Genomic DNA, 21,298 nt, shown 5'->3' on the forward strand with positions numbered 1-21,298 from the left:
CACGGTGAGACGCGGGCGGTCGCACCGTTTCACCTTGAGCTCCATTCCCATGATATCATCGCGAAACCACGCGTACTCGCCGACGCGTTATGCAATATCCGAGATACGTCGTTGCGCTCTGCCCCGAATTGAGATCTTTATTTACTCCGTCAGGTGAAGCGACGCTTTCTCTCTCTCTCTCTCTCTCTCTGTTTTTTCTTTTTCTCTCTTACACACGTACACACTTGCACGCGCGATCCTCGTGACTTGGAGAGACAGACATATGCGCTCGAAAATCGTGTGCAGCTCTGAGGTTCATCGTGAAGTAGGCTCGCGCACGTCCCGTCGTGATCATTATTAATGCGCAGGATAACCGATTAACGAGGATTGTACGCAAGTAATTACGCAAATAACGTTTTCCTTGTACAATTTGGATTCTGTTACAATTCGTCCTCTATACTGTCGTTCTTTGCGTTGAAGGTACGTCCAATAAAATGTCATCGATCAACAGCATCGATTCCCACGGGACGTTACAGTGGGACATGATGGAATTGGCTCGTCATTTGCGACAGGAAAGGCTATTCGTCAATTCGGAACAGCAGAACTTGCAGACTCTTAATGAACGGGTAAGTGACACTGTCATATATAAATTCCACACGACTTCACGTTGTCTATCGTAACGTTTTATATAAAAGCTAACGAAGATCAGCAGTGGAATTCTGTAACTCGATAACAAGTGTCAGTATCATATTGTCACAGTTTTATGCTGTTGTATGGAGTTGCAGCAACTGTATTCTGCTGCGTTGCTCAAATATTATACATGGTAAAAAAGTTGAGCGATGAGACAATATACCGAATTGTTTTATCGAGTTATAGAATACATCTGCTGCATGTGTTAATTTACCAGGAATATATTTCAACAAAATTTTATTCTGTTTAGGTCTTGTATGTCTCGTCGCAGTTAGCGCAGCAGGCATGGATAACCGCTCAACAGAGAGTCAATCTGAATCGCTTGATAGTGGCGAGGCCAGATTGTACTCCAGCGTCGTGTTGCCTGAGAGCAAACGCATTGGAAAATTCGCACTTTATCGATGCGTATAAGTACCTGCGCTATCAGGCATGCTTGTCCTATGGAGAGTTTCTCGGTGCGTTGCGAAAATCACCCAAACTCCTTGCCTCGTGCTTGGTCGAAGGGGACAAAGTCGTTCCAGAGTCGATGCAAACAATTGTGCAGTGCTTAGCCGCTGGCTTATATGGCAGCTGCATATTGCCGGAGGATAAAAGTCTAGTTCTCCAACTGCTGAGGCATCTTATGTTGCTGCAGATAATTCCGTCTGACAACCCGCGAAGATTACTCAGGCATGGCACGTGCGCGTTCTCCAGATTTTACTCGATCTTTCATGAAAGCTTGTTTTCCGCAAAGCTCTTCTTAACGGCAGCTTTGCATAACCCTATAGTGCAGTTACTCATGGAAGATGAAATGTTCTTGGACATCGATCCGGATAAAGCACCTATTAGATTTCCACCTGCAGAGAGATTGAAGAAATTCGGGAAAGAAGGCACGACCGAGTATCAAACGAAGTTACAACGTTATAGACTGTGGACAGTTAACTCTTTGTATCGTATTACTCAGAGATTTATCGTCAACATTCGTGAAACGATACATTGCTTTCCTACGAGTGTTTGCTGGCTTGTAAGACAAATGGCAGGGCTTCTCAGTAAGAACGGCAATGTAGATCCGAAAGAAGTGCACGCCATGTGCACCGATCTTGTATTCACATACTTTATTTGTCCCGCTATAGTGAATCCTGAGCCTTATGGCATTACTGATGCACCGATAAGTTACGTCGCAAGGTTCAATCTAATGCAAGTTGGGCAAATTTTACAAATGCTCTCACTACAAAAGTATCAAAGTATTGATAACAAAGTTATTGATCTTTACAAAAAGTTCGAGAAGGATTCAGTGTCTTCCATAATAGACTCGATGTTGGATGGTGCAACAGAAGAACTAGAAGAGGAACCAACGATAATCGACAATAATAAATTTCAAGGCCTGTCACGATCCGCAGCGCTGTTTACGGAAAGTGAACTAAATTCCTTAATTACATTTTTGAACACGATCGCTGGTGATAGCAATGAAGAAACAATATCTCATAATTCATTTGATAGAAAACAATTAGCAGAAATGTTGTCACAACTACCTTCGGGCTTACTGCATAATAATAAATTAAATAACGAATATTTGGAAACACCAGGCAAACGAGTTTCCACAGGAAAAGGTATGTTACATTATATGTTTTAATTATTAAATTATATAATATTAAAATTAGTAGGTCATAATATATTAAATATTTGATCTATAATAGGAAAAGGACGTGGTATAAGGACTACATTTTCACCAAATGTAACAGGTGAAAGTGGAGAGGAAATCAATGGCACTGCTGTCCCTGAAGAGGAGACTTTGGATAAAAATTCTCAAGACGTGCTAGTCATACCTTTTGGTCCGACAATTGGAGAATCTGTAGGGCTACTTAGTGAACAAAAAGTATGTAGACATATTAGTATTAATAAATTTTTTCGGGATAATAAAATTATTTTAACTATGATTTTCGAATTCGAAATTGAGTAAAAAGAAAGTGGAATCCAACTCATATCGCCTAAAATGCATATTCCTTTTTTTTCATTATAGGTTTTATGCATGGAAGTCCAAAGTGGAATGGCCAATGGACCTGTTACTTTGAATCTCCCTGATGACGCCTCTATTGAACATCCTAGACAAGAAAATAGCAATGTCGAGCGCATTGAAACGCAAGAGAAGAGAACTCGATTCTCACTATCGCATGACGAAGGTATATCAATTACTGATACTATTAATATATTGCATTATTGATTGCATTGTAGTGTTCTTTAGAACAGCTAACTAAAATTTACATTTAAATATTTCATTCAATTTGTATGTCCTATAATTTTTTCTAATTTTACTTTTAATTAGTTTTTTATATTGAATGTATTTATTTATTAGAAATTAATATTAAAAGTTTAATATTAACATTAGAAAATTTATTGCTTGGCTTTCATAACACATCTACATTAAAAATAATTAGTATTGTTCGAAGGATCAATTGGCAATACGTCTGATAATTTGGAAGCCGTATCAGAAGCCGCTTCCAATCACAGTGTCGCTTCTTCTCTAGAATTAGAGACAGAAGACCAAAACGATAATCTCTCGGACATGGTGTCTGCTAATGTCTCGGGTAGAGGAACTCCCAACATATCAGGTATATACATTAATCTTAAACTATTTTTTTTTATAATTAATATCAATTGCAATTACAAATTAATTTTATTTAATATTATTTAATAATTATCAGGCCGAGATACACCATCGTCCCAAATTACTGAAGGAGATGATGGACGCGCTGCAGGTGAAGTAAGACAATTGGATTTGCCACCGCCTAATATTCCGACTAAACAAAGTCGATCTGAAATTGATGACAAATTTTGTAAATTTGAGATTAAGAAACTTATTGAAGGTGAATACAAATTGATATAAGCATATATCTAAATAATGTATTTAAAATGAATAATATTTAATGACGAAATTGAAAAATACTTATTTTTGCTATTTAGTTATTTGTTTATAATTAATAATATATTTAAATATATTGTACTTTTTAGGAGATGAGACTGTATCTATGGTATCCGATACTTGGTCTACGGATGTGTTGGCCTCAGATAGTGAAATAGTTGAGCAGCAGGACCGAATATTGCTGTCTGTTCCTTCCGAACAGGTTGCACCTGTACTGCCTGCCGAACCTACGCCAGCTATGTTAGACATTAGTGAAACCGCCTCTGAAGCCTGGAGCACAGATGTATTAGCTAGCGATTCAGAAAGATTAACTGAAGTAGATACCGATGACACTGCTAGCGTTGCCAGGTATATTATTACATATCATATATTCAAGAAATGTTATTCTTCTTGAAATTAAGATATCTTTCTAATTGCTATTTGGAATATTTGCATAGATCTGATGATACAGCTAGATCTGAGGTTGAAATAGAAAGCCGTGCTGATTCCGAGGGAAATGAAGAAACGCTTCAATCTACAACCCCATGTAAATATAATGCAATATTAGCAATATTATCAAATGACTTTTAATCGCTCATGTATAATTAATGATTCCAGGTCCGGATGGCTCGAGCATCAGTTTTTCATCAAATTCGGGGATTCGAGAGGATTCTGGCATGGGGACTTCGATAGTCCATCCATCACCAACAACATCTCCGTTACCATCATCGTCGAACGTAACTGGTCGCGGTGGAACTAAGTCCGATTATCGACGTAGCACAATGGAATACGTGGACAAAAACGCTAACAATATAAGCAACGTGGATTACGGTAAACCGTTACGAGACGACAGGCTGGTCCATTTGATAGATAAGCTTCAAATCGATAATGGTAAGCAAGTTGAACGTCAAGCACCTGCGCGCAATCACATCGCTGCGGCTGCAGTCGCACCGGCGTTGCTATTAGCTAATCATATTTCTGCGCCTGTTTTACCAGAAAAATCCCAAAACGGTGACTCGAAAACAGAGGTTTGCATTTCTTCGCTCAATCTTTCTATCAATCTATTATTTTCTCAATAAAGATTTTAATGCAAATCTTGTTAGGAGTTGGACAGCTGTATATCAGTCGGAGATACTGTAGGCCGGTTAAGCACTGCTAGTTTAACATCCAGCAGCAGTTCCGGATCGGAACCTCGTGTGAAGAATAACATTTCAGGTTCAGATTTACCGATACCAACGATTAATGGCACTTGTGATGCGGTAGGTGGTTCAATTCCCAATTTTTCGAAACCAAATGCATCAACGGGAGCTATTCCAAAGAGCATAAGCTTTGACATGACCGCCGAGCGTGGCGACAAGGAATTACTAGACGACGATCAAAAGAACAAACGTGGTTTCTTTGGCAAATTGAAATTGTCTTTGAGAAATCGTAGAGGTAAAGCAATCCGTGGAGCGGACGACAGATGTTTTGATCGAGAAGCTGGTGGCGACGGCGTTGATATGTGCAGGCACAGATTACGCAGGATTATGTCGGAAGATGTAACATCATCTAGTAATGTTGCGGGCGGTAAGATATTAATAAATAATTACTATTAGATAATTTTATTGTAGTTATTATATTTTTATTTTATTGTAGTTATATTTTTATTTTATTGTAATACAATACTTCTTAATTTTAATAGTTTTACATAATCGAATTGAAAAATAATGTTAAAAGAAGTGAACAATTATATCTTGCAAGTTTTCTCATCTTGGACAGTAGTAATCTTTTCATTAATTTTAGACACTACTGATGATATCTTAGCGAAATACAGAAGAAAACCAAGCGTAGCTAGCGACACGGCCTCGATCGAAAGCAATCAGTCCCGTACAAAAGAAGTAGAAGACGAAAGACTTTCAATCGATCCAAATAACGTAGAACTATCTTACGCTTTTGCGGATGCTAAAAGAAAATTACGTATGGTACTTAGTACTGCTGACCTTCAACACATTCCATGGAATACTTCGGAGGTATTTAATTTACTGTATTAATCTTCAATCGTAATGTACAAAACCAAGTTTGCTTTTTTATTGCTTGAATATTCAAGTATTCATACTGAAAAAAAATTTTTTATGTTTAAGTAAATATACTTATATTTTAACATCATGTTCTTGATTTTAAAAAATATTTCTTAAGTTTAAAAATAAATTATTTTATACTAGCTAATATTTATTTAAGTTCAGGAAATGATGTTAAAATGTATTTACTTGAGTATAAATAACTTTTCTCAGTGTACATATCAAATTTCATTACAGAGGCATTGTTGGTCACAGAAAGAAAATGAGGTGGTTGCATTTTTGCAACTACAATTGGCAGAAGCTATAAACCTGCAGGATAGAGCACTGATAGCTCATCTACATGAAACTTTACGTTGCGTGCGTCTATTTAATGACGATGGATGTAGGAAACTATTCAAATCTCTTCGAGAAGACTATCAAAAGCGATCTCCTTATATCGCATATTTAATCAGATGTCGTCAGGGATTATTGTCGACATTAGCTCATTTAGATAGGTACTAATTATATATAAGCTCTTTATATGTAATATACGAGTAAGTATAAAAAAGATGCGACTGTCTAATAATTTATAATATTTTCCAGATTATGCGTGCGAGTTAAGTGTGATCGAGATGCTATCAATAATCATCTTGTATCCGTTTGTGTAAGAGTATTTTTGGAAAAGAGAGAGACCTTTCTTCTACGTTTCTGCGACGAGTTTAAAAAACTTACGCTGGCTGATGAGAAACAGGATCTCGTGGATAATTTCCTAGGGAAGGTTCACGCCGAAATGGATAACGATCCGATCTGGCAATGTACATGAATAATATAATCATTTATCTCCTAATTTTGATATTGGCGAAGCGATGAAGAATATCTGAACTTACTTTTCACTTTCAGCGGCGAGTATCAACCAGTTTGATTTGGCGAGAGTCGTAGTGGAAAGAACCGTCATGGCACGGGTATACCACAATGCGCTCTATCCAAATGGAGATGGAGATGTATATAGGGACCAGCTTCTTCACGATCACATCAAAAAGTTGGCGAAGGTCGTAACTCCAAATCACAAGGACCTACGCATTCCAAAGGTTTATCATTACGAATGCCCCTGGCCATGGGCGCAGGCTGAATTGGCTGTGATATCGGCGTATAAGACTCCTAGGGATAAGTTGCAGTGTGTATTTCGTTGCGCGACTACCATCATGAATCTTCTCTCCATGGCGTCGGAAAGAGGCATACCTGCTGCCGACGATCTGATTCCCGTACTGGTCTATGTCATAATTAAGGTACGCAATTGGGGGGAAAAAAGAGATGATTTTACATTTAGTATGAAAAAATTATTATTAACTTGTGCTTAATTTCAGACTAATCCGCCATCGTTGTTGTCGACGGTTCAATATGTAGATAGCTTTTACGGAAATCGATTGGAGGGCGAGGAACAATATTGGTGGACGCAGTTTTGCTCCGCGATCGAGTTTATTAAAACAATGGATTAACAGTTTCTCAGGAGTATCATGATAAATAAGATTAGATTCGATGCTGGTGATAATGTAGAAATGTATCATAATCATAATTTAACGATTTCATAAAGAAGACCAATATCTTGTGTAAAGCTAGCTGAACAGTTTTATGCTTCCAGTATCTTGATTAAACAATTCTTAAATAATCTCTTAAATAGTCTAACTGTTAGTTCTTTCGCACGTTATTACGTAACATTAGCAAAGACTGAATCAGATTGTACGTAAAGTATATGGCTTTATCTTTTATTTGTAACTCTATTGTACAATTTCACAGGACATCGAAAGAAAGGAAACGTTTAGATATTCTATAATTTATGTGTAAACAATACAGAACTTATAGAATTGATAACCATTTAGCAGGATAAAAATTGTGTTGGAGTACTCTTTCTACATTGCGCACCTTCCCCAAGAACCGAGACTTGAACTGTGAAAAATGTTACCACATTCGTAGCGCGCTTTTATACACTTTTACTCAGGATGTATATTAGGAATATCGCGAGAGAAAGAAAGAAGATATATCTGAATCGACTGATATAGAGAGCATAATATAAAAGGCTAGCTTTCAAGAATTTGAGCGCATAATACTTGTTAATAATGCGAAATAGTTTACTCTATCAAGCTGCTATCAATAGTATTAAATCGCTAATAAATCAATATATATATATATCGATATCAGTAGCTTAATAATAGTACGCGCTCAATTTGAAAGCAGGGCAATTCTAACGAACAATTATAATAAATTTCGAGATGAAACGCAATGGACAATCTGGCTAGATGCATAAGGGAAGTTGCAATCACAGCGCCCTTTCTCGAGGGCGAGACATATAACAGGGAATCGATTGAGACGCACTTTGAACGAGTATAATATCAACACTTTAATGTAGCAATTTAACTGATACACAAGAGTGATTCGTTCTTATTTATAATAAACAACTAGTAATAATTATCACTTACAGTAAATATGTATAAGGCGTAAAGCAAATAAAAATTTTATAACACCTCACGACCACCATATACACAATATTAATATTTCTTACCGGTGTTCTCCGTTGTCGATACCGGAACGCAAGACGAAAAAGAAAAAAAAAGAAGAAACGTGCGCGCTTTGATTTTTGTAAACTTTTCTTCTTTTGTACGACGTCAGCATGTATTATCACACACGTTATATCGCGTTGCGTGTCTTCGCGGAGAGAAGGAAAGAAAAAAAGAGGAGGAAAAGAAAAGAAAAACAATAAATTAATCGTGTCCTGAGAGTAAATTAATATTAAAGTATAATCACCTGCGGATTGACACAATTGCTACAATAAAAAAATTCCGCCGCCGCGCAACTTTCGCACCGGCCGCGTCGGTGATCGCATTACGAGAGATGATCCTCGAGATTTTCTACTGTTTTCGGAATTTTGTCGTTCGCGCATATCATTATATGACATCGCTTCAAACCTTGACACGCGAGATCGGCAGGGAGCATCTGCCGAGCATTCAACGTCCGCGCGGAGGGACGTTGGCAGACGCGATTTTCGGACGCGGCCGCGTGTGCGAAAGTTTAACAAATTATAATTAATACATCCGCCGTGCGGGATAAAGAACGCAATACGAGATAGAACACGTACTTCGTACACTTAGCACCGATAGATACCACATATCAAAGTAACAATAATAAAATTTCACATTGCCGTAGAAGTATAGAGGGAATGGGAATTCGAAAGAGAGTGTTCGAATACGCTTAGACGCCGGTGGACGATTCGGCTCGAAAAATCTTAAAAGGGAATGGAAAGATCCTCGGAGGGAGAGGGAGGGTCACAACAATTATTTCCGTGGCTTATTAAAACGATAGGTGGTATTGTAAGACATCGAGAAAGATTGTGAGAAAACATACGTGTCGAACGAGAGGTGGATTTACGCATGAGGAAGAGAGTAATCTCTATCGCAGAATATACCTATAACGCTCCACGTGTGTTACACATCTACGAGAAAAAACATCGGGCACTGATTCGAAACTTTTCGTGTAACATTCTAATTACGATCTCCCCATAATATATTAACTTTCATGTTTCACGTTGGGCCTTCGAGCCGCGTAGCTCGCGAAGGCTTATTGTTCGATGGAATGCGAGACAGTGGCGAATGCTTGCATCGATGAACAACTTTTCTATAAGCGCTACAATATTTATTTAATATTAAATGGTATTCCTGAAATATTATTTAATATTAATAAAAAGTGGTTATGTCCACTCTTGATAATATATGAATATTATATGAATATAATATACGAGAAGTAAATAATATTATTTACTTCAATATATTTATAACTTTTAAATGTAATAAATATAAAGTTTATGCATAATAACTCACATTACTTTTTGAAGGAAAATGACATTCATAGAGCATTTTCATAATATCCCACGGATATTGAAATAATACACCATGAATATTATATAAAGCGGACATATAACATTAATACAGTATTCTTATAATATATTTCTTATAACATTAGAAAATATTTTATTCTTAGAATAATATTCTCGAAATATTATTTTAATATTATTTTAATTTTTAATAATATTCGTATAATATTCTAAGAATATTGTAGCGCTTATATAGAATTTGATTGAATTTAAGCACTTAGGAGATAATTGCAGAAGTCGAAAAAAGCAAAGAGAAAAGACACGATTTGTGATTCGACGAAATAAAATGTAATCTTCAGGAATTCAGCTTTCTCGTAAGGGAAGATACTGAGAAATTTGAGCGCTGAAGCTATATCATAGTTCGATTAAGTTCAACATATAATATTGCAGAATGAATAAAGGTCATCGCACGTTAAAATTAGTTTTAACAATTGGTCAAATGTGAGGGTGCATATTTTGGTGCGACTTGGATCTATTCTAAGCTTCAGAGAGAAAGAGAATCGCTTCAGCCAACAGCTTCGCGAGCTACGCGTCTCCAATGAACGTTATCGAAGTAGATATTAGAATATGTTGGCAAGAAGGTGCAGAGAAAAGTTTTGTAAGGCATAGGTCTTTTTTGAAGATCGGCGATATTAGAAGTAGCGCTAGAGAATCCTTGATGCACAAGCGATTAACTCGCAATATCGTTGATATTCTAGGGTCGAAACTCTAATTTAGCTAAGAATGCTACGATCCCTTTAGGCAAGAGAGCGAAATCATAGAATATAGATAGAGCAGGGAATAGATCTCGAGGGGGGATATAAGAACGTGGTAGAGTTAAATTTTGAGAGAAGTTACGTTTCTTTCGTTTGGTTAACGGTTTTTATCGTTTTCGAAACTGTTATACGTTGATAATAACATGAGAAACTATTTTAACGGTCCGCATTGTAACTCTTAACTTCGTATATATCTTAGCTTAGGAAGAAATATCACGACAAACACACGAGCAGCACATGTCATCGATATCGCTTCAACGAACGTAACCGAATCTCTCTCGCGCTTTTATATATATTTTCTTAAAATCCGTTTTTTTGTGCGTCTTTTTTTCCCCTCCACGCGTGCAACTTTCCGTGAAACGACGAGCTATCGCACTAACTTTCTGATGAATAGTTCTGGGGAAAAGAAGAGATCGCTGTGATGAGAAGAGATCGGAAGAACCTCTTTCCCGGAAGAAGAAAGCCCGGCAAATTGGTTTTTCGCGCTTCGGCGCGCGTTTCTTTCTCTGTACATCGTATCGGATAAGAAAACATCAGGATGCGACGGTGCGATCAGACGGAAACGAGAAAAGTTTCTCCGAGAGAGGCAGGGGACTTTACTCGGGAGAAGCGTAATTTTTCCAAGGGCGATCTCGAGGCACGCGTTCGATCAAAGATAGTGCTACGCCGTAAACGTTATCACAACCGACTTTTTTTCTCTTCCTACAAGGTACTCGCGTCAGCAACACCGAACGAACAACGACATAATAAAATTCCAAACGATACAGTACAAGTTCCTCGCGGCCAATTATCTTCGCGCGGCTGAGCTCTTCGCGTCGCTGAATCGTGAAGCGTGGAAAGCTCCCGACAACGAGCTTAATTATTATCATACCGAACTGAAACTGAGACAACGGACACTATACTGAGATTCGCTCGTTTACATTGTGATTATCGCGACTTACGATGCCGTTTCCTCTCATTGATTCACGACGAACAAGCTGGATAGTTACGCGAGAAGGAACCTCCTTGAAATGAGAAGAAAAAGCGCTGAAGCGATCTCAATTTAAAATCTATTGCACTAATGAAAAACAGGAGCAGGGAACAGCAACAGGTAGATTTCAACCAATTAAAAGCCGCGCAAAATATCTGCAAACTAATCAGAAGTTACGAAATCTATTGCCTATTGTTATTTTCTGTTCCTGTTTTTCATTATGTGCAATGGGCTTAACGCACTAGAGGAGGTCTAGCTATAAAAATTCTGTATTTTAGCGTCACATCGAAATGAAAAACGTTTGCGTATAACGCGTGTTTCCCAGAGTTTTAATTAAACAGAATTGTTAAACAGTACGTTGCAGTTAATCGAATACGAAACCGGGCTTCGTCTCGTTTCAAACGTCGACAATCGGTTCCCTCTTGCATAATTAATCCGCGAGAAACGGATGGTCAGGATTGAACGTTTATCGACGCGATAAGCGGAGATGCCGAACGCTCGAAAGGATACATAATTGAAACGTTCGCTTGTGTATGCAAGAACCAGCCGGAGAACGCGAGTTAAAATTAAGGGACGTCCTCGTCTTTCAGGCACCATTTAAACGGTCTCAGCGAAACGTCTATATAGACGCCTTCCTAGACGGCATCGTTTGTCTATATTTTTCAACTGATCACGTCGATCGAGGTAAGAGGATTCTAGATAATTAATTGACAAATCGATCTATTAACTTTAATAAATAAATATCATTTAGATATATTCTCTTCTTTAAGAATCTTTTAAGCGCCTTCAGATGTCTTTAGATGTCTTTTGGGTTTTCGCGTTGTTTAAATGTAGGTGGGAGTATATGGAATTTGTGAACATAAAGGCGTAATGAGCAAATGTCTTTTGACAGAGCTTTTGATACTTGCGATAATCGCCGCCCACGCAACAAAGAACGAGCGGATCTTATCTCGTTTCGCTTTTACGTCGCGTTCGCGAGCGTTCGCGTCATAAAACCTTCATCGTTTTAAATTAAAGTGGCAAATTTTATTAAATTATTTGCGAATCGATTTTACGATAACAGAAGGCAGATTAGCTGCCTTTTGTGTATCTTGCGCTTACTACACCCACGGTTCATCGATAAATATTAAATACTTATTCTATATTTCCTTAGACAAGGCAACGTCGATCAGAATAGTTTACGTTACAGTATCGAAATGACTGTGAATGAATTTTGCGAATATAATTCGCGCGATTTATCATTTTACGAGTAGTGAAATCGTGTTATACAAAGCTAGACGTATTAACGCTGATTTACAATATATTTAAACTCTAAAATGGGAGAATGTATTTTACACGCTTTTGATTTGTTTATTAGCAATAATGCTGTAAAATTCATGAAAATACGTAATATATTCTCGTCGACGTTACATCGTGTAAGAGTATTGTAAGGACGCAAAAGTATACAACATTAGTTACGCTTAAAAAGAGTAATCACGGCTTTTTCACATTTACATTTTCATCAAGTAATTGACTAAACTAAATCAATATAATAAAAAAATGTGCAATTTATGTTTCTTTGACAACAATTTTCTATCTGAAAAAGAAAATGTCGATATCGGGTGAAATTTCGGTAAAAGAGACGCGCACAAATTGTTACAAGGACGAAATTTTAAGCTAGCAAAAAATAACAAACTGTTATTATTTGAACGAATAATTTTCAAAGTAGAAAACTGTTAGAATTTTACTTCATTTGGATGATTACGTGCGTTATTAATATCGCTCGTGTTCTGATAAATCAGTGAAACTACGATATTATTCATTTTTATGTTCGTCGCTAATGAAATGGATTTCAGCCAAATTCGAAAAATCGTAACATTTCTACGACCTTCTCTTTCAAGCCGTGCAAGATTTAGTCGCGATATTTACTCGAGTTTATTGCTTTCTTGATTCGTTTTTAAGGTACAATTTAAGTGTATATCTGTATGTGACTGCCGTCAAGTTTTAACGGGACGCAGTGGCAGTCCTATGCTATGTACTGTAACTTGGATTTTGTTTTCAATGAACGCAACTACCTCTTTACTGCCTGTAAATTCGAAACTTCACTGTCGTCTCTGATACCTTGTTGCAGAATAAAATCTGTTCCGCTTAGTGTAATCGGAAAAGTTCAAGAGTAACTTTAGAATCTTAACGTGTATAATATATTCATATGCATTAACATTAATGAGGTTATTTATTTGTTTATACAATGACTATATCGAGAGATTAGAGAGATATCTTTAAATAGTCTTTATCCTTAAATATTAATGAGCACGAGGTGAATAGATGTACATCTTAGAAAGTACGATAAAGATATATTAATAGAGACTTGTATTATATATATATATATATATATATATATATATATCTATGTATATATATATATAATATTTATATATCTGCAATTTGTAAAACGCAATGTTGCATTGCGTAATGACCGTAACAGAATTCTTTCATTACGCCGCCGCACTCTGAACATTGCATTGTCGAATCAGATGCCTCGTTGGGAGCGCGCAGCGCAATGGAAAGTATTTTCTTTTTTTTTTTACCCCGAGGCTACCGATCGAAGCACGGGTCGAAAAGTGATCGCGCCGCTCGATGAGAGATAGATGAAAAGGAAAGGAAGAAGGGGATGAGATGTGACGAGAGAAAGCCTCACGGAAAGGGAGAGAGAAATCTGAAGGTGTATAAATCCAGCGGAGATCCAGCCTCTCGACAAGCGATTGCGCGAGAAGTCACCGGAAGTCTCTCTTATCGTACACCGGAAAAAAAAAATATATATAGAAACGTAGATCGTTTACGCTCGTGTTTACTCGGCAATTGATTTATCTCCCCCGACCGCTCCGATCGTGCGGTAAAACGTCAGAACTTTGCTGCTGCGCGTATATTCGCGTGGGCGGAAATCGCGACCGCGGGCGGTCGCGTTCGCGATCCCTTTCGCCGCATTTCTATTTTATAATCAATAATACATAATCGTATATATAATATATCTATGTATGTATAATTATCGCGATCAATCGGTCGATTGATACATGATCGGACGACAGGGCGATAAGGCTCGCGCCACGAACTGTCTCTTTCTCTTCTTCTTTTTCTTCTCCATCGCGTTTCGCTTCTCTACCGGGCACGCGCGTACGCACAGAACAGACATATGTATATAATATATATACGCACACTCTCGCACGCTCTCACAGGTACGCGGGACGCACGCATTCACAAAAATAAATCTCTAAATACGGCACGCGTGCGCGCGTCAAGTACTCCTCTTCTTCACTCTTCTTCTTCGGTCGCTCGACGAAGCGCGAAGCCTTCGCTAACGCTGAGGGCCAGTCGCTCTGATCGGCAAGGATGTGCTTTTTTACTTCCCTTAGCGAGATTGAAAAGAGGCGGATCTTTTATGCTATCCGTGTACGATTACGTTCGTCCTATTATACCTCCGTCACGACAAAGGTCACTAGAAATGGTAGAATGACGGCGAGATGAGTAACAGCAATGTTGAGGACAAACTTTCCGCGATTCGATGGAATAACAGCTCTCTGTCACCGAAATAGCGAATCGAAGCGTCGCAACGAGGACGAAAGACTAGTCGCACCCTTTCCTATGTCCGCGATACACACATACGAATCGAAGCGAATCGAGTCGAGTATTTTCTTTGCAGCACCTTCGACGAGAGAGCAACGCGTGATCACCGCGTACGGTGCGATGGTCGTCGCGTCTGTTTTTTTCCTTTCTACTAGATCAAGCTCTAGATCGGTCTCTAAGCGCGTTCAACTAGCACAAAGTCGCGTTTTCGCCAGCGCGCGATCGCGATTTCGCAGTGACCTTTGCCTAAATCTCGCGGATCTCTAAATCACTAAGTTTTTCGTTGCTAGCGCGCGGCGTGGGACGCCACGCGACCGTTAGTCTCCTGTGAGTCTTTTCCGTTAAATGGGTCAGTCCGTTTGATGGGTGGGCCGAGAGGCGAGACACTCGGGGTCCGTGAGGGCGGGAGATGCGATACCGCGGCGCTTTCCCCCCAAGGGGGACGTGACATCTCCCCGTCCGAGCCGGGTATCAAATACCAAGTGGGACAAGGCGATGCGCGTGGACGACGACGGCCACGGCGCACGGCCGAAGAGCGAGACCGTTACGTGCCTCCGTTGAAATCGGCAGTCCGAGGAGTGCGTCGATGCCGCGATACGATCTAGTATGTATAAGGATTGCGCTGTGACGCGTGACGTTCGGTCCGCACGCTGTCGCTGTCTGAAAGAAAGGGAAAGAAAGGGGAAAAGAGAAAGAGAAAGGAAGGGCGATGGAACGTCATCACACGTCGAAGCTCCAGTTCGTCTGGCACGCGCGTACCACCGAAAATCACGAGTACTACGAACACAGAGAGTATTTTAGAATTTCGCTGTAATCGTCTTGCGACATCTCGAACGGTCAGGTCGACCGAGCTACACAGCTTGCCGAGACGCGTCGGCGGCATCGACGCAATAGTCCTCTCTTTCGCGAATGGCGTTCGTCGCTCGGACGCGGCGCTTTTTCTTAAAATGACCCGAAAAGGCGTAACAAGCTTCTCGCTAAACCGATCCGTCAATGAAACGGAGCGACTGGACTAGTCTTGTCGACTAGCTTGCGGTATGCGCAAGCGCCATGGGCCCAGTGACCCTGGACCTCTCGGTTACCGGCTCAATTTATAGAAGCCCTTACACATCAGTGTTTGCTCGTAAGCCCACGCGATCGTAGAATATCCGCGAGAAACCGCCAAGACGATATCTTCGAGTACCGAGAAACGTATTTTATAACTATCAACAGAGGATTAAAATTAAAAGATACTGCTAATCGCATTCGACTATTAATAATCATAAAATAAATTTCAATTTTTCTCTCTCTAACACATAACGATGTTCTTCATTGTTTTTCGTGCTCAATATAATCCATTGCCAATTATAATAATAACATAAATGACTGTCCGCTCATCTAACAGTCATATTTCGTACATACATCAATGTTTCTAATCCTCAAATGAAGAATACTAGTGAGGCAAAATTATTTCTCTAACTTATTTCAAGATCATCGTTGAAGAATAAGTCACCTATGTTCTATTAAAGTTAAAAGTTTCTAATGAATATTACAATCGTTACATTAAAATTCAAAAAACCCGGACGTGCGAAGATAATATTTCGGCAGCTTCCTCGACGAATCTATCAGACTAAGTGAACAATTTTCTACGATCGCGTCGCTTCTGCATGGGATACTAATTGGGTCGGACACCGATTCAGGTATGCAGATGGCATATCTATATTTGTCTGTATTGGCCCAGGGCCTCACTGAGCTTGTGCACTAGGATCGCACTGCAACAGTCGCACAATAGACGGGTCGCTTTTCGCCCCCTCTATAAATTCGTCGAGCGATAGCTTGCCGTCCTTGTTCTTATCCATTTGTCGGAATATCTTATCAGTTCGTTTTTCCGGCGTCGACTCGTCTTCCGGCATTTTCATTACGGAGCCCACCATCTTGTAGATCGCCTGAAATCAATTTATAATAAAGTAAAATAGAGCTATATTTACTACGGAAAGAATAATTAGATACTGCAGTATCTAATAATTTAGCTGGATACAGATTTGTAAATAATTTTATGTTGAATCATAAAAATAAATATATAGAACGCTTAAGGATATTTCATGTAATATCAGCTAAAAGTTATCAAAATTTAAAAATTGTAAGCTTCTTAAGTTTGTTTTTTTTTTTCCTAATTAACGACACAAAATTTTAATCAACATCCAAATTTTGGTTCTGAAACAAGCTGCAAATAATAAAATGAAAAAGTTGGAGTATAATGGCCCATTTTGCTGCAATTTTAGGTAAATAATTTTTAAATTGATAAATGGAGATCCAAATAAACTTTTGCACAAATATTTTTTAAACTTTTTAATTTAATTTAATTCGTAATGCTACTTACTCATCAACTTTTTAAATAAGTACTGCAAAACGCGATTTTATTTAAGGATAAAAAGTAAACAAAAAAATGAAATTAATGAGAGAGAATTGTGCTCAAATTTCATGTAGATATTTAAAACGTAAAAGTCATTCTACATTAGTCGCATCACAGCGTCGCAAACGTAATATAATCAACATCAAATTAGTTGAACACTGATTAAATCGCAACGTTTGCGACGCTGCAATGCGACTAATGTAAAACTATCTTAAGAATAATTTATAAAATTTTCATATTTTTAGAATGTGACACATACATCCTTAAGCATGATAATGTTGCTGCAAAAAGTTTTAATATAGCTATCAACTAGCTTGAACGTTTAATATAACTTTCTTAATGCTCAATATAATTATTTTTAGATCTGTACTTTAATAAAATTATTCTTTCTATACGCCGTAAAATATTAGCTTTCAAATCCAAGAAAAAAAAAATAACAAAACTTGGAAGAGTAATCAAAAAATTCACTGTACATTAATTAACTGATGTACAGAAGATAATATATAATAAATGCAGACTTTTTCTCTATCAGAAATTAAGTGCGTTTCCTTAAATCTCTTGGAACAATTTCATGAAAAGACTTTTTAGCTCAATTATAATTCACAAAGTATTGATATTTCTTAAATCATCTTTTTTCAATGAAAAAGCTATAAAACTCTATTATTGCGGAAACGGGAATTCCTAAATCAACGAAGTACATTTAATAACACGGAAGCGGTGATACGGTCGATTATACATTAAATTCAGAGTAAATTTATTGCGCCGTAAATTGCAGAACTCTATATCTCCGAGTCCTCATCCTCGCGAATCCGCGAGTCAGATTTTACGGCTTGGCACGTACCGTCACGATTTCCAGCATTTCTTGTCGCGAGATGTAACCGTTGCCATCCAGGTCGTACATGCTGAAGGCCCACTTTAACTTCTGCTCCAACTTGCCGCGAGACGTTACGCTGAGAGCGCAGAGAAATTCCCGAAAATCGATCGTGCCGTCGCCGTTCGCGTCGAACGTCCTGAATACGTGCTCCGCGAACTACGGAAAGTCATACAATAAATTTTTGAGGAACATAAATAATTCTGGGCTGGGTGGCACGCGACATGTTAATAAATTTATCGATCACAACCCGCGTCTCTCTGCGTCCGCGGACGCGCATCCTTGCCCCGGGACTTTTCCATTTACCTTCGACGCGTCGCCGTAAGGAAAGAAATTCCCATATATCTTCTTGAACTCCTCTACGCTGAGATGCCCGCTGGGACAATCCTTTAAGAACCCTTTGTACCACTCCTGGATCTCCGCATCTTCAAAAGAAAGGACCATAAAATATTACTCGCACGTCGCTGCGCTAAAGTTACTTACACGTTGTCCTGAATGCAAATCCTCGAAATATTTATTGATAACGTGGAGCTTAATATGTTAGCGAGCATTTGCTTATATTAACTTTCCGTCATGCTCCGAGTAAAAATATGTGTATAAGCTTGCATATAAGGTACAGCTACTTACTCTTAGAGATCGGATTACGTTAAATATATACTAGAAAATCCGAGTGGAATCAAATAATTAAGTTTCCAGGAATCAAATAATATTCATAAGAAATAATATTTCATACATTGCACTTGCGAACTACACTCCAAATTCGAAGTGTGTAAAACATGTCTCATTCGTGTGTGAAAGTTATTGTTTTTTTTTTCAAGTAAAAAATAATACTCCATACCGTATAAAAAGATAAATTTACATATTTAAACGTGCAGTTTCGCCGTTATTTTACACGAAAAACTAAATCACGCGTATAAACGACAAACTTTTTACACGCTTTACAGTGTAGTAACTTTTGAATTTTAGAACAAGTACCTGAAAGGATTCGAAATGTACTTATAAGTAATTTCTACCTCAAATAATAGAGAATCTTTTACAAGAAGTACTTGAACCCTAAGAATAAAATTAGTAAAAGTACTAGAAATAAAGTAAACTTTCTAGTAAGTAAAGTAAATTACTCATAAAGAATTTGAACATATTTGTTTCCGATTCAAGTTCACTTGGAAGCAGAGTTTTCCGAGGTGACTCCGATCCAATAAAACCTACTGAATTTTATTGGGTTAGACCCACATAAAAAACCCTTTTAAACTCACTTAAAAAACCCACCTATAAAAAATTAAATTCACTCAAAAAAATCAAAGTTTAGTAACAATATAAATAAAAGATTTAATATAAATTATTATAAATAAACATAATTTAATATTATAAATAAGTAATATAAAATTGGTAAAGAAAAAGAACACGTAATAAAATTTAATTTAAATTAATATATATTTTCTATTTTAAATCCAATTAATATTTACGTCCTCGAGTATTTTTATAGAGATATTTCCAAACGTTTCAATTTTTTCAAAACTAAAAATTTAAAATCGATATAACTTTGGCTTTATAAATCGTAGAGTGAACAAATAAAAATTGAAATTTTCAGTTTAAACACACAATCATTTTTCCCGTTTTGTTAGAGAATTAAAAAAAATTGTTTAATTTAATTAATTTTTACTTTAATTATCATCTTTCTTCAAATCTTAATTAATAAATTAAATTAATAAATTAAATTGAAATTATTTCATAACAGAATTATCAACTCTCTAAAATTTTTGAAGTGGAATTTCATCTAAAAGAGTGAAATTTCACTCTAAAAGTATGAAACTCTTTGTCAAGACTGGATTTTCACACTTTTAGAGTGGGATTCCACTTCAAAGAATTTAGAGAGAATTGAACAGCAAATTTTGTTAATTATTAGTGAACTATAAAAACACATAAAATTTAAAAAAACCCAGTTTTTTAAGTTTTTTTTTTTTCAAATCTTGCTTGGAAGTAATGTTTTCGTTTTTCGAGATACTCGTAGAGACTTTAAATCTATTAATCCTCTCGTTCATACTCGAATTTATTTGAAAGTACTATTTTGATTTCTCGAAATAATCACAGAGAGTTGGAAACTACGCAAGCTGATTCGAATTTACTTGTAAGATACTTAATCCCATTCACTAATCGCATTCTCAAATAATTCTCATTGTTATTTTGAAAAAGTTGGCGTTCAAGAGTCTTAATCTTAATAATCCTTTCCATAGAAACCCGGTTATTTCATGTTATTACGCGCACAATATATTATAGATAAATGGCGCATCAAAAGACGTCAGACTATTTGTTATCTATAGAAAGCGACGCACCTGAGAATTCAGTATTCTGTTTGAGGTCCTCCAATACCTCCGGCTTTAACTTGCTGTTTTGCTTCCCCATGGCTGCTCAAAGTTCCCTTCCAGAATCCCCGATTTTCCGACGAATCCCGGAACCCAATTAGCAGCTAATTAAAGCTCTAACTAGTCTACTATTCTAATAGTGCCGTTAAGCACAACACGCTTCGCGGCTGGTATTCTCCACCAGACACGCCTGAAAGAAGAAGAGACATTCGGTAACTTTTAGGGTGGGCTTTCGCGATTAAGCTGGCTTAATGGTGAGAAAGTTGAGAAGCCGCTGGTTCGATAGGTCATACCGTTTTTCCCGCTCGATCGCTTCGTAGGAACGACTATTACCTCGCCGGGCCGCATTCGAGATCAACCGTCGCTCTCGCTGCAATTAACGTGCAAAGACAAACGGAAAAAAAAAAAAAAAATGCGTCGGGGCAAGATACTTCTCCCTCTGAAGAATCGTAAATTCTATGAGCGACTGAATGTCAAAGGCTATGCAGATATTAAAATCGACGACGACGACGACGACGATGACGAAGAGTAAAAAAGATTCCGCGTAAACCAGGCGCGCATGCTGTTAAGGTCCTTTGAGCTTTATTAACGTTCAACCTTTGCGATCAGCACCGTTAAATGTTATATTCACGTTAAAAAAGAAGAAAAATCCTCCGTTTAACGCTCCCGCGTCAAAATTGTTTGACAAAGAGATTCCGGCATCCGTTATTCTTCCGACTCAACCGATTCTCCTTGAATCAGATTTTCCAGCGGAAGCGGATCTTTAATCGATTTACGAGCGTTTGTACGTATCTATCGATTTTACGTCGGCTCAACGTGTCCATCCCGACGAAATGCATTTGCAA

The 21,298-nt window shown here is 37.7% G+C and overlaps 2 protein-coding genes across 5 annotated transcripts in view; one reads left to right on the forward strand and one right to left on the reverse strand.

Annotated features, from left to right (window-relative positions):
- The first annotated feature begins 155 nt into the window (after nucleotides 1-155).
- Nucleotides 156-8,106, forward strand: LOC105201142 (GTPase-activating protein and VPS9 domain-containing protein 1). Of its 3 annotated transcripts, XM_011169046.3 has the most exons (17): nucleotides 156-376; nucleotides 460-605; nucleotides 920-2,258; nucleotides 2,346-2,524; nucleotides 2,669-2,828; nucleotides 3,084-3,257; nucleotides 3,351-3,512; nucleotides 3,658-3,916; nucleotides 4,006-4,094; nucleotides 4,166-4,438; nucleotides 4,544-4,575; nucleotides 4,651-5,113; nucleotides 5,330-5,556; nucleotides 5,842-6,098; nucleotides 6,187-6,398; nucleotides 6,484-6,869; nucleotides 6,948-8,106. In XM_011169046.3, exons 2-17 carry the CDS (start codon nucleotides 474-476, stop codon nucleotides 7,077-7,079), a joined length of 4,476 nt encoding a protein of 1,491 aa, XP_011167348.2. In that variant the 5' UTR covers nucleotides 156-376; nucleotides 460-473; the 3' UTR covers nucleotides 7,080-8,106. The 3 variants fall into 3 exon arrangements, with proteins under 3 accessions (XP_011167348.2, XP_011167346.2, XP_025988638.2); XM_011169044.3 differs by having other exon boundaries at nucleotides 4,166-4,575; XM_026132853.2 differs by having other exon boundaries at nucleotides 3,096-3,257; nucleotides 4,166-4,575.
- A 244-nt stretch (nucleotides 8,107-8,350) lies between these two features.
- Nucleotides 8,351-21,298, reverse strand: part of LOC105201139 (neurocalcin homolog) — a 203,610-nt gene continuing 190,662 nt past the window's right edge. The window contains exons 1-5 of one of the 2 annotated variants that reach the window (XM_039445738.1): nucleotides 20,747-21,270; nucleotides 20,424-20,643; nucleotides 18,400-18,518; nucleotides 18,064-18,252; nucleotides 8,351-16,755 (exon numbers count right to left, since the gene is read on the reverse strand). In XM_039445738.1, the coding sequence (XP_039301672.1) occupies nucleotides 16,555-16,755; nucleotides 18,064-18,252; nucleotides 18,400-18,518; nucleotides 20,424-20,493 (579 nt within the window). In that variant the 5' untranslated portion in view covers nucleotides 20,494-20,643; nucleotides 20,747-21,270 and the 3' untranslated portion in view covers nucleotides 8,351-16,554. Of the gene's footprint in view, nucleotides 16,756-18,063; nucleotides 18,253-18,399; nucleotides 18,519-20,423; nucleotides 20,644-20,746; nucleotides 21,271-21,298 lie in introns of those variants that run through there. The other variant, XM_011169040.3, reaches the window with a different exon arrangement.

Source organism: Solenopsis invicta, chromosome 1 (assembly GCF_016802725.1).
Source record: "Solenopsis invicta isolate M01_SB chromosome 1, UNIL_Sinv_3.0, whole genome shotgun sequence".
Lineage (NCBI taxonomy): Eukaryota > Metazoa > Arthropoda > Insecta > Hymenoptera > Formicidae > Solenopsis > Solenopsis invicta.

Excerpts from the sequence above, each read along its gene's own strand:
- LOC105201142 (XM_011169044.3), top strand. The coding sequence starts at position 474 with ATGTCATCGATCAACAGCATCGATTCCCACGGGACGTTACAGTGGGAC. Across the intron at positions 2,259-2,345 it reads ACGAGTTTCCACAGGAAAAG|GAAAAGGACGTGGTATAAGG; the intron begins GTATGTTACATT and ends GATCTATAATAG. Across the intron at positions 6,399-6,483 it reads TAACGATCCGATCTGGCAAT|CGGCGAGTATCAACCAGTTT; the intron begins GTACATGAATAA and ends TTTCACTTTCAG.